A 13,268-nucleotide genomic window follows, 5' to 3' on the forward strand; every position below is an offset into this window, starting at 1 on the left:
GAAGGTGGGTATTAGGAACTTTATTGTTTTTAAAATGTGTGTCTGCGCGAACTATTTAAAATATGAACACGTATGCAGCATAATCTCACTTTTATTCAGGAAGAAGAGGACGTTTGTGACTGTGACTCCGGGCTCACTTGGCAGAAACACCCCCTGACCCTCCACCCCCATCGCAAAATGTAATGCCCGTGAAAAGGGTAGGTGGACGCAGTGTTATATAGAACATAGTCCTGAGAGCACGATTGAAAATGAAAACTAGATGTAGTATATGGTATAAACTATGCACCAAAAAGTGTGATATAAGATGAACCGGGGCGTGAAATATAATATGCAATACATTGTGCGCAATGACAGATTCATTGTAGAGAGCGAGATAGCACAGGCACTAGCGCGTGCTATGCGATATGCGCCTTGGAGTGTAATATGCACAGGGCAGTGTTGTGTAACATAACTAGTCTCTAAAGTTGTAATATAAAATATGTGCTGGGGAGTGTAACGTTGCATATGCACTGTGACAAAGATATGGATCCCAGATTGTAATATGTATGGCATAGCGCTGTGCGTTATAACATAGGCATCGAGGAAGGCACGTTAGATGGGGCAATATAACCCGTGCGAAGACAAGTGTGGCATGACATATTCAAGGTGGTGTTACAGTGCACATCGGCTAGAGAGTGTCATAGCATACGCACTAGCTGGTGGAATACAACACAGAGGTGTGAGGTAATCGGCGGGCACTGGTGGGTGTAACACAGCATTGGGCTCAGCCAGGAGCAAGCTGTGACTCTCAAGTGAGGTTCATCTCCATTCCAGAGAGTAAAATAAAAAGTATTACACATCCGGCGGTGGATGTGTTTTTTATTAACCGTAAGGGGGGTTTCTTGCATAGTTTGGTCGAATTTTTGTCGAATCCCCTTTGAATGGCTTGGTGTGCTTGTATATTAAATGTGCCCGTCAATAGCTACCCATGTTTGTATAAATGAACAACAAGGGTGTCTACTTGGAGAGTACCCACCGGCGGGGGCACCGGGATTAGGCACGGTAGGGCGTCAGACACGTCAGAGCTTCACTAGCGGTGTAAATACATTCCATGTGGATTCATTCTATGCATAGTCGCCTTTTAATGAATTTCACGCAAATCGTCATGGTGATAGGTACATACGGTTTGTACAGCATGTCCTAGGTGTTTCTATAAATATATATATTTTTAAAATAATAAAAAACAAAGGCCGGCCCCGGGGGATGGGGTCCCCGGAGGCATAAGTGGTCTGAGGAGGGGGGCAACGCAGCCCCCTCCTAAAGAATTTAAATTAAAAAAAGGCCATGACCCCGGGGCCGATTAAGGCCTTGGGAGGGCCAAATTAATTTTTTTCAACAAAAAAATTTAGGGTGCAGGTCCTGGGGGATGGGGTTACCAGGGCCAGTAAATTAGAAAAAGAAGGGGGGCCACACAGCCCTCCTTCTTAAAAAAATAAAAAAAATAAAAGACCGGCATCGCGCTGGAGGCCACGCCCCCTCCTTGCAGCACTCTGCAAACGCACCCCCTGGCCAGTTGTAAGTTGGGGAATTAATTCCCCTTCAATACTGAGGGTCCCTGAGGGCCAACTAGCCCAACAGGTATCTTCAGTGTGCACCAGGGAGCTGCGTTGCAGACACGTGTTCTGAGGCCACGCCCCTTTTTACACCTCTATGCAACGCAGCTCTGTGGTGCTTACTGGAGGTACCTAGTGGGCTAGTTTGATCCTAGGGACCCTTAGGATTCAAGGGGACTTAATCTCTCAACTTAGAACGGCCACAGGGCGCGTTTACACAGTGGTGAAGGAAGGGGACGGGGCCTGAGGTGACGTGTGCAAACACGCCCTGTGGCACGTTTTAAGTTGGGGAAATAAATCCCTTACAATCCTGAGGGACCCTGGGAGCCAACTAGCCCACCAGGTGTTTCCAGTAAGTGCCACTGCTCTGCGTTGCAGAGAGGTGGTGCAGGCCGTGCCCCTTTTTACACCTCTCTGCAATGGCGCTTACTGGACATACCTAGTGGGCTATTTTGCCCCTAGGGATCCTCAGGATTCAAGGGGACTTAATCTCCCAACTTAAAAAACGGCCACAGGGCATGTTTACACAGTGGTGATGGGAGGAAACGGGGCCTGAGTTAAGGTGTGCAAACAAGCCCTGTGGCGCGTTTTAAGTTGGGGAAATAATTCCACTTCAATCCTGAGGGCCCCTGGGGGCTAACTAGCACACCAGGTGCTTCCAGTAAGCGCCACTGAGCTGCATTGCAGAGAGGTGGTCCAGGCCGTGCCACTTTTTACACCTCTCTGCAACGCAGCTCTGTGGCGCATACTGGAGGTACCTAGTGGGCTAGTTGGACCCTAGGGACCCTCAGGATTCAAATGAACTTAATCTCCCAACTAAAAACGACCACAGGGCGTGTTTACACAGTGGTGAAGGGAGGGGACGGGGCCTGAGTTAACGTGTGCAAACAAGCCCTGTGGCGCGTTTTAAGTTGGGGAAATAATTCCCCTTCAATCCTGAGGGACCCTGGGGGCCAACTAGCCCACCAGGTGCTTCCAGTAAGCACCACTCCGCTGCGTTGCAGAGAGGTGGTCTAGGCCGTGCCCCTCTTTACATCTCTCTGCAACGCAGCTCTGTGGCGCTTACTGGAGGTACCTAGTGATCTAGTTGGACCCTAGGGACCCTCAGGATTCAAGGGAACTTAATATCCCAACTTAAAACGGCCACAGGGCATGTTTACACAGTGGGGAAGTGAGGGGACGGGGCCTGAGGTGACGTGTGCAAACACGCCCTGTGGCGCTTTTTAAGAGGTAGTTTTAATCCCCTGCCCTATTATATACTAGGGGCTTACAGAGGAGGTCATGCTGATCACAGGGGGACCCCAACGTATAGTGTTCCCTAGTGTATGTAGGTGTTTTCACTGTATTCTGAGTGTCTTTTAACATAGCACTGGCTCTAGGACTGGTTAGTCAGACTCAGTTACCACCAGTCTCCGTCTGAAAAAGTTGAGGGTACGGGATGATTTTGCCACAAGGCTTCTTTCTGCTCTTCTGTTTGTTCTTTCTGCACGTTATCCTTCTTCCTGCACTTTTCTTCGTCTTTGGGGACTTCTGTTGCTTCTTTCTGCATTTCTTTTTTTTTCTTTCTGTGCGTTTTTTCTTCTTTCTTCACATGTCCTATCTCTGTAGGCATAGTTAGAAATTAGCATTTGAAAAACCTTTGAAATTCACTGAAAAAACCATAGGTTTCAGGCACGTTATAGTTCGGAATTAGCATTTAAAAAACCTTAGAAATTCACTTAAAAAACCATAGGTTTCAGGGGCGTTATAGTTAGCTGGACTTTTCACTCGTACAAAACCATTGAAATTCCCCCGTTATAGTTAGTTCAGCTAACTATGACTTGCGCGCCCGCAATGCACTGTTGATGACGTCACATATTACATCACTCATGACATGGTCAGTGACATCACTCATGACATCACTCATGACATCTCAAATGACATCACTAATGACATAGAGTGGCAGTCCTCCTCTTCCCCTAATATAACCTTTGATACACACATTCAAAAATAGAAACTACAATGTTCAAAACAATGGACATACCAATACCAGTTACAACAACCTATTCAGTAATTCTAAGATCCACATACACATCCACTCATTCACCAACAGTCCTATACAGTCACTCATACATGTGCTCACTCATCATATGTACTCACACACCTATACATCCTGTTACACATCGCCACTCATCCATAGAGTTACTCACACACATAGTCACTCATGCTAATAAAGAATCAAACATCCATTTACTTGCATATACAGTTATACACACACCACCACACTTACTTCTACAGAAACTTACACATACTTTGTCTTTTAAACAATCACTTACAGAAACACATACTTATTCATACAGGAACTCTTTCAATCTCTCACTCTCACATATACTCACTTATATACACAAATAGTCACATATACTAGTTTAAAACATATGTAGTTACTCATAATTACACTATTGAGACAGTCTATCACTCACTAACACACCAATGCACACACTCATCCACCCATACAGTCCTGCACACATGCTGTCTTCAACACATACAAACAGTGAGTCACTCATTCATGCACCTATGCACTACGTAATACCCCCCACCGAACCATACAGACACTCAGACACTCATACTGATACTCAAAAAACCAACTAATAACCTATATAGACACTCATGTAGCTACTCACCAACCCATGCCGCCACTTATACACAAAGTGAGAGACTGATACAGAAATTTACACATTAAAACATTACTCACTAAGCCATGTATTCACTAAGATACACTTAATCAGTCAGTTATACAGTCAATTTTTCAAAAACAAATCATCCATTTAGACACTTATATACCCATTTATTCTTCCATCAACCTTGAGATATACATATATAAAACATATGTAATTTTCAGAAAAACACACATTCACTGGATGATGTCATCAGTGGTGTCATTTGAGATGTCATCAGTGATGTCATGAGTGATGTCACTGACCATGTCATGAGTGATGTAATATGTGATGTCATCAGCAGAGCATTGCGGGTGCGCGAGTTATAGTTAGCTGAACTAACTATAACGGGGGAATTTCAATAGTTTTGTATGAGTGAAAAGTCCAGCTAACTATAACGCCCCTGAAACCTATGTTTTTTTCAGTGACAATATATATACACACACACATATATATACACACATATATATATCCAAAATCCAAATTGTGGTAATGCTGGCGTGCTACCAAATCACTGGTGGTGCTTTAAGAATAGCGCTACCGCTAGCGCTATGTAATGTACAAGAAATAATCCCCAACCAAATCTGATTAAGGAGGAAGCACTCGTCTCATGGGGGTTCTCTCGTTTATTGCGCAGGTTACATCGGGCCAAGGACAAACAGGAACGCGTTTCGGCAGACAAGCTGCCTTTCTCAACCTGAAATGCGCCATATTGGTGTTTCTATTTAAAATATTCACTAAAACAGAAGATGCACTTCATCTCGCAGCGATTGGGTACAGGTAAGCACAATTATTAAGACAACTGCAACAGTGAAAATCCTTCAAACTAAATTAATTTCTGGATTGTTTTCAATCTGTGCTGTTTATCGTGTTTTATGCCCTTCAGTTCCTATTGTTTAAGAAAAACTCCCAACATGCCTAATTTTACTTTCCGCAAAACCCGGACTGGATTTCATACACGTCCTTCAGCTGCAGTCAAAGGCATCTTGATAATAGCTTAAAATCCAAAAACTCGCATTTTGCCAAGTTCAAGTTTTCACTGTTGCAGTTGTCTTAATAATTGTGATTATGCTTTGTTTATTGAATGTTTGGTCATCAGCCCACATGAAGATTCGTCAAACGGAGCAAATGTTATTAGCGAAATGAATAAATGTTTCCCATGGAAACTAGGTCCTAACTATGACTACCTCGACTGCCAAATATATCTATATCTATATCTATATCTATATATCTATCTATCTATCTATCTATCTATCTATCTATCTATCTATCTATCTATCTATCTATATAGATAGATAGATAGATAGATAGATAGATAGATAGATAGATAGATAGATAGATAGATAGATAGATAGATAGATAGATAGATAGATAGATAGATAGATAGATAGATAGATAGATACACTTCTCTATGGATACCTTTTAAGTAACCACCTTTAAATATTATCAATTATAACATATTTTATATTAAGTAACATGAAATAAGACAGCAATGAGGCAAGTATTTTGAAACAGTAAAAACTGCCATGTACTACACATTTGTCACAGCTTGGGATCAATTTGAATATATAATGCAAAAACATAGAAAGGAATGTTTTCAGGGAATCCTTAATTTCGGGATCCTGTAATGAGAGATTAGAGCCATTTTCATATACATGGTCTGGTCAAGGATTCTAAAGCTCTATTCTCCAGCTGTAGGTCTCATATTGAGGGCACATTCTGTGATTGAGGTGAATACTTTTTTTAGAATTTAATGGTCTTTACTGGCAGCTATAGCAGAGGAAGGCATCGTGTAATGGGACTTGTCTAGGTATCTCCCAGAAGGGATTGACCAGGTGGGAGCATATCAAAATGCAGCATTTTGGTAATGCACAGCAGTCGGATTTATAAAGGCTGATACATTAAAACTTCTTCAACTTTCCAAAGCTTGTCTTTCTGTTTTTCCCTTTTCTATTAGCAATATCTTGCCCTCAGCAAGTATCCTCTGCAAAATGTTGAGCATCAGAGCTTTAAGTTTACATCACATTCAGGTCAGTCTTAGCAAATGAGCAGACACAACAGTCACATAAAACAACATCTTACCCCTAGAGTTGAGCAGCAGTTTTTTTTCCAAAACAGTGCTTGTACTGCTGTGCATGACTTCACACCGGATTTTAATATCTTTGTCACTTGCTTGTAGCTTAAACTCAGCTTGGCTTGAAGTACAATATAAGGCATTTGCTCCAATGTGTGGCTCTGAGCAGGTAACCATTTCCTTTGAAAATTCCATCCAGGAGTTGTACCATTTTATATGTATCTCTTTTGGCGCAAAGTCTGATACATTAATACACAGACGCAGATTATTTGTTGCGTCAGGTTCTGCAGGTGTCGTGGTAATATCCGATATGACAGGAGGATGGGCTAAAGTGGAATAAAAAGGTGTACAGAGTTATAGATGGAGAAAACATCAGTTCAAAACCAGTTATGTCTTGCTGTAATCATTTGTTGACTTGCATACGACTTTCTAGGATTGAATAATGTTCAACTTTCAGAACTGCTTAAATCAAATGCCTAACTATCACAGTAGCCTTTATGAACTCGTCTTCTGTGGAATCGGGGAAGTAGCAATTTTAAAAACGGTGTAAATGGATTTTGGACCTGTTAGCCCTGACCATCTAAGCAAGGCCCCCTGAGATGTTTTTGCCTTGTTTTCGACCTCATTTTCTTGGTATTAGAACTCTGTGCCTTGTTTCCTGGGTAACCAGTGATAAAGTGATTTTGCTCTCTCCTTAAAACATGGTCAAATTGGCCTACACCTAATTGGCATAGTTAATTTACTTTACAATCCTCTGGTGAATGGACCCACATGTAGCCAGGACCTGCAGGATAAATGCCTCAAGTGGGCCACAGCACTCATTGTGCTATACCACCCACTAAAGTGGCAATTTAAAACATGTCTCAGGCCTGCCACTGCAGCCTGCAGTGAACTTTTAAACTGCTAATTCGACCTGCTAAAATACATTTTTTGCCAGTCCTAAACCTTCCTTTGTAATACTTATTTTTTTATTTTTTTTTATTTTATTCAGAACAGGTATCATAGAAACCCCTTTACAGCAAGTAATTATACGGGAAAGTTTCAATCAAATAGTATACATTATCTTTAAAAATAATAGGCATTATGTCAGTAATGTATTTATGATGTGCAACCTGCCTCGTTAAGCAGGGGGAAAAACCCATGGGTTTCGAGGGGGATCCTACTACTTGCCCCGTTGTGGCCCGGGCCGCGTGCCTGTTGGAAGGGTTTTATTTGCTCCTGCTGAACAAGTAACCGCCTTTCAAGGCATCTGGGATCCTTGCTAGTGTCTTCCATCATCCTCTGAAAGTATAAGTAGATACAGCCTAAGTGGGCTCCAAATGTTTCTGGATTGTGAAGTCTGAGGTTGCAATTTGGCAAATGTCTCACTTCTGCCATTAAAGAGGGTTACATCTGCAAGCCAGTCCTGCTTTCGAGCGATTCATGTCCCACACCAGTGCATGGCAATCCTTTTAGCCAACAAGAAGGCCATAGCAGCCAGTCGGCGGATTCCACAGGGAATTAGAGGAACATAACCCAATAGTACAATCAGGGGTTGTGGGGCTATTGTGAATCCCATAATAGCAGTGGTCAATTCTATCATTTCCTGCCACTGCAGCCGTATGGTAGGAAATGATCAAGCCAAATGATTTAGGGCAGTTGTGCGGTCGAGAGGCATTCATCCTCACCTGTTGTTCTGGTGTGAAGTAAGCTTTATGAAGGAATTTAAGTTGAAGCCGTTTACATCAATGATTTATGGACAGCATTTGGGTCACTTACAGCAAAACATCCACTGCTCGTCATTGAGGGTTCTGTTTAAATCTGTCTCTCATGCTAGTCTGCTGCATGTGTGTGGGGGTGTAGGCAGCTCAAGAATTACGGCATATAGTTTGGTCATCGGGTGAGCAAATGAATTGGGTCAGAGGTGTAAATTCTTTGGGTTCTGTTAGGAACTCCATCAGTCACTCCCAGAGCATATGTGCCAATCTTAAGTATGTGTATTGGTTCAATGAGGTGTGACCAGAGTGCTTGGCCATGCTGATGCAGCAAATATCAACTTTGAAGGTCTCCAGTAACGTCAACTGTGTAGTCACTAGCCCGACATTATGTGAGAAATATTCTAGAATGGCCCACTCAACGTCGCTCTGAAACACTGCAATCCAGCACGGCCTCACAAGGGAATCTCAAGCACAGCTGGTGGTGTACTGAGCATGGAATGGCCAATTCGGGTAAAACATGTGAGTAGTCAAAGAGCATGCGCGGGAGGAGTGAAATGCTAGCTACCCAGGACATTAGGTCATCAGAGAGCACCCAGTAATCTGTGCAAGATTGGGTCTAATGTGGTGCAGAGAAGAATGTATATTTTCACTGCCGTTCATGATAGCAGCACCATGCATCTGTCATGGAGTGTTGGGCCATTATCTCAGTCAAGGAGTGCAGGCACAGGGGTTTTGTGGAGCTCTAAGTGTAGGAGCAGTCTAGGTTTAAGTCCAATACTAGGTTTTAATCACTCTCCCTCCCCCTCCCCCCCCCCCCCCATAATACCCTATCACCTTCAGGAGCCAATGGATCACCCAAATATCATGAAAGAAGTTTTGGGGCATCCATGTTAGGGCATATGTACTAACAATTGTCACTGGTAGGTCCTTGAACACTCTGTTGAACACAAGGTGACCCTGGGCGTCCACATACTGTTGGTGTAACTTGAAGTTCTGCCTGTTATGGGTACGAATACAAACACTGTGTGCTTAGGAGTGATAATATGCAAAAAATCTATTACTGCCTATCGAGAAGCACCGAGACCCATATTTGCCAGACTGGTAAACTACTCCAGCAGTGACAGCGTGTTGCGGTTGTCTAGGGAGCAAGGCATATTGCAGTACCAATGAACAACACGATCTCTGTACCCAGATTTCACACAGGCGGTCCAAGAGGCAAGACAGATGTTTCATGATGTAAAAGGCATGTTATGCGATAAGGGCATTTCATTTTGTGAGGTCCACAGCCGCACCGCTGCAGTCTCTGATGCACATCACCCTGCGGGCTGGGAGACTTCAAATATGATGTGCCCCCTACGTTGTATGTTGCCGTCCCAGGTGTTCAGCTACATTCGGTCCAACATTAAAGAAATCGGGCTGGTGGCAGAGCTTCGCGATAGGCGGCCATCTTGGTTGCTGGTTAGGGCCATGCACCATCTTTTTAATACTTATGTCACCCCTAAGTTAGTCCATAACAGTTCCTAGGGCAGAGTGCATTTTAAAAGTAGGACATGTGTACATATGTTTTACATATCCTGACAGTGGAAAACTCCTAAAAGTGTTTTTCACTGTGGTAGGGCCTATCCATTGGCTAACACTAGGTTACCTTACTACACTTCTTAAGTGCTTACTTTAGATTGGGAGATGATAGAAATATGCCGTTTGGAATCAAAATAATTGTAATTGAAATTCCTCTTAAATGGATAAGTTGTATTTCAAGTCAAAATTCTGAAAAGTTGGCATGGCTGTGACTGGCTCTGCTGTTGCAGTATGTGTATTTCTCCAAGACACTGACACAAAGGGGGATTAGGTGAAGACTTCTTGAATTGTATGCCATTGCCTATTATGTGCTTATGGCATAGTACTCTGCCATACTGTCCAGGTCATAAAAGTTGCACTTACCATTGAAAACCATTGGGCTGGGTGATGACTAATGCAGGTTCTCAGCGAGAAGCAAACCTTTTTGACCTCCCAAATAAATTGAATTAAGGATAACTCGTTATTAAGCTCACCCTGATCACGGGGCATAGTACTGTACCTACTTTAGATTTGGCCAGAACTGCATTAAAAAGTTTTAGTTCAGAGAACACAAACTGTCAGCATTTCAAAGGTCAGATGGCCTCACTTCCCATGATCTCATTTCCATTACCCCTGCTATTTTGGTGAATCAATGTCCATGCAACAGAGGTAGTGAAGGTAAAATCAGCCGAGTGGTGGAAGGTGTTCGAATGTTAATTGTTTGTATGATTGCTATTATTCAGATGATTTCTCAGGCCCTATTATCAGCAAATAAATGAAGGCCCGTTCAACCCAGGGTTCATCAAGAGGCTAGAGATTTGACAAGGGTGGGAAGGATAGGCGAAGGCAAAGGAGAACATAAATAGAGGTAATCCTAAAATAGAGTGTATTAAAAGGACCCCATACACACTTCTAGCCTATCTACATACTGGAACTGGACAATTTGTTGAAGACATTGTTCTATTAGAATACAAAAAGCAGTATCAGAAGGTTATATTAAAGCAATAGCCCAGACTCGTACCAAAATGCTGCAAGAAACTTTTTGTATACCACCACTAAAGAAATCTGTTAACTTTTTAATCTCTTTACTCAACCGCCTCATTTTCTTACCCTGCGCTTCTGCAAAAAGGTCCTATTCAGATTGTATTTCCTCTGATCCCCCTTCCAATTAAGATCAAGGAAGATTTCCCTCCCAAACCTCAGACGAAATTCCCAAACAGTATCTTAAAGGATATCCCACTCGTGACACAGGAAACTTTTAGCTCCCTGTTGGCCACGGTAAAGAGCGGCTCCCCAGCTGACCCAGCATCACTGAACATCCTGAAACAGGTTACCCCTATCATGACACCTGACATGATCAACATGATCAATGCCTCACTTACCACGGGAATAGTTCCCACCAGATGGAAAGAGGCGAGGGTGAGAGCTCTACTAAAAAGCCCAATCTGGACCCAGCCGATCTCGGCAACTACCACCCCATATCCCTTCTCCCGGCCATTAGTAAGATAACAGAGAAACACGTAAATTTAATTCTTTCAGGGTTTCTCGAAAGTCATAGCCTGCTCCACCCCTCCCAAACCGGCTTCCGCCCACGCCAAAGCACTGAAACCGCTTTGCTGGCAGTGGTGGAAGAAAGCAGGAAGATTCTGGACTCTGGAGGCTCAGCGGCCATCATACTCCTTGACCTGAGCGCCGCGTTTGACACGGTGAATCACTCAACTCTGATCCGGTGTCTCAGGATTATCGGAGTGGATGGCATTGCACTCCCATGGTGATCCTCTTTCCTGGAGGGAAGAACCTTCCAGGTGTTTAATGAAAGCACTGTTTCCAAACCCATACACCTGCCGAGCGGGGGGCCCCAGGGCTCCTCGCTCAGCCCGACATTATTCAATGCATATATGTCCCCGCTAGCAGCCACAATAGAGCCTCACGGAATCCGAATAATCACCTATGCCGATGACACCCAGCTGGTGGTCGGGCTCACCCAAGCCGAACAGGAAACCCACTCCTGTTTAAATGACATCTCAAGCTGGATGGATGACTCTCAACTCAGGCTCAATGGAGGAAAAACTGAGATCATGGTCTTAGGTAACTCCCTCCGTTTTAACCCCAGCCAGATGAGGCCATCGTGTATGGGCCCACCCTCAATCCCGAAAGCGGAAATCAAGAGTTTGGGGGTATGGCTGGACCAGGACCTCAGCCTCAGGACACAAGCCAGGAAAACAGCAGCCCTCTGTTACGGCCTACCTAGAATGGCCCGAATGGTCCTGCCCCTTCTTCCCTCTACGGCCAAGAAGGTATTGGTCCAGTCATTAATACTCTCCAGATTGGATAATGGGAACGCCTTGTACCTGGGCACTCCCATCTCAGCAATCAAGAAACTTCAATCCGTACAAAACAGTGCAGCGAGACTGCTAACGGGAATCTCCAATAGGCTGTCAGCAGAACCGGCTCTCCGCGCACTCCACTGGCTCCAGGTTCAGGAACGAATCAAGTTTAAATCCTTATGCCTAGTACATAAAGCAAGGCAGGGACTTGGTCCACCGTCGATTTCCACCATGATTCATCCATAAAAAGCCAAGCGTAAACTTAGATCAGATGATCTGCATTTTGCTGAGATCCCCAGGATCAAGAGGTCCAGAAGCGGTGGCAGACGTTTTTCCTACAACACTTCCAAACTCTGGAATGCCTTGCCTCTTCACTTACGCCTAATCCCTGACCACATGGCTTTCCGGAAACAAATAAAGACTTTGCTCTTTCCTTAGCCCCTCTCGTCCCCCTGCTGTCGGCTATTAGCGCTGGGATGCCTCCGGGTAGCCAAGCGCTCTATAAATGTTTTTCAATTCCATTCCACACTCCAAACATGTGCTACCTGTTTAAGGTCTGATCTCTACTGAAAATGAAGGAGAAAAAACTAAAATCCATCTCTGGTCTTCATGCCAAAAAATCAGAATATACACTAGCGGTATACCAATATACAGCTAGAATAGGACCCCTGCGAACCATGTTGTTCTCCCTAGGGTGCACCTTTCTGTGACTGCAACACAGAGTTCAAGTAGTCTCTAGCAGCACTGGAGCTGGAGAACATGTCTTTTTAACAGCAACCACACAATGTTGTAGTAACTTCCATCCCAACAGCTGCAGAGCCCCTCTTTAATAGCTTCAAGTCTTGCCTCCTCAGTAAGGTTGATTGGCTCAATTTCGGGAAATAGGAATGTTGGACCTCGCAAATATAGACCCAAACCCACCAGTACTATGCTTTTTGTAGCACTTGTCCCTGAAGTCCCTTTGATTGCGATCAAAGCATGTGTATTGTCTTTCACTGATTCCTCCTTTGTGCACTCTAATCTCATCTAATCAGTCATCAAATTCTCCAGTCCATCTACAGCTACCACAGGATCCTGACCCATGCTTCACAAGACTCATTTTCAAGTCGTTCATTTTTCATCTGTGGTAAATAATTTAATTACCGGGACTTAATTTGATACAGAAACATAATAAAACAGCTCAGTAAATAAGAGGCAGAATCCGTGGTATTAGAGGTTCGGAATGGGCTTTATTCCAATGGTCGATTATAATCGGTTGCTCCAAGTTCCGTCACCACGAAGGTTCAGGAAGTGAAGTACATACGTTATTGACAATCAATTACTTTTAT

The 13,268-nt window shown here is 43.7% G+C and overlaps 1 protein-coding gene across 1 annotated transcript in view; it reads right to left on the reverse strand.

The window, feature by feature from the left end:
- The window catches only part of LOC146857533 (uncharacterized), an 813,297-nt gene that overhangs the window by 96,187 nt on the left and 703,842 nt on the right, over positions 1 to 13,268 (reverse strand). Inside the window, exon 10 of the mRNA XM_085648075.1 lies at positions 6,368 to 6,685. Within this exon, the coding sequence (XP_085504201.1) occupies positions 6,368 to 6,685 (318 nt within the window). The remainder of the gene's footprint in view (positions 1 to 6,367; positions 6,686 to 13,268) is intronic.

The sequence above is a fragment of the Triturus cristatus genome, chromosome 3_2 (assembly GCF_964204655.1).
Source record: "Triturus cristatus chromosome 3_2, aTriCri1.1, whole genome shotgun sequence".
NCBI lineage: Eukaryota > Metazoa > Chordata > Amphibia > Caudata > Salamandridae > Triturus > Triturus cristatus.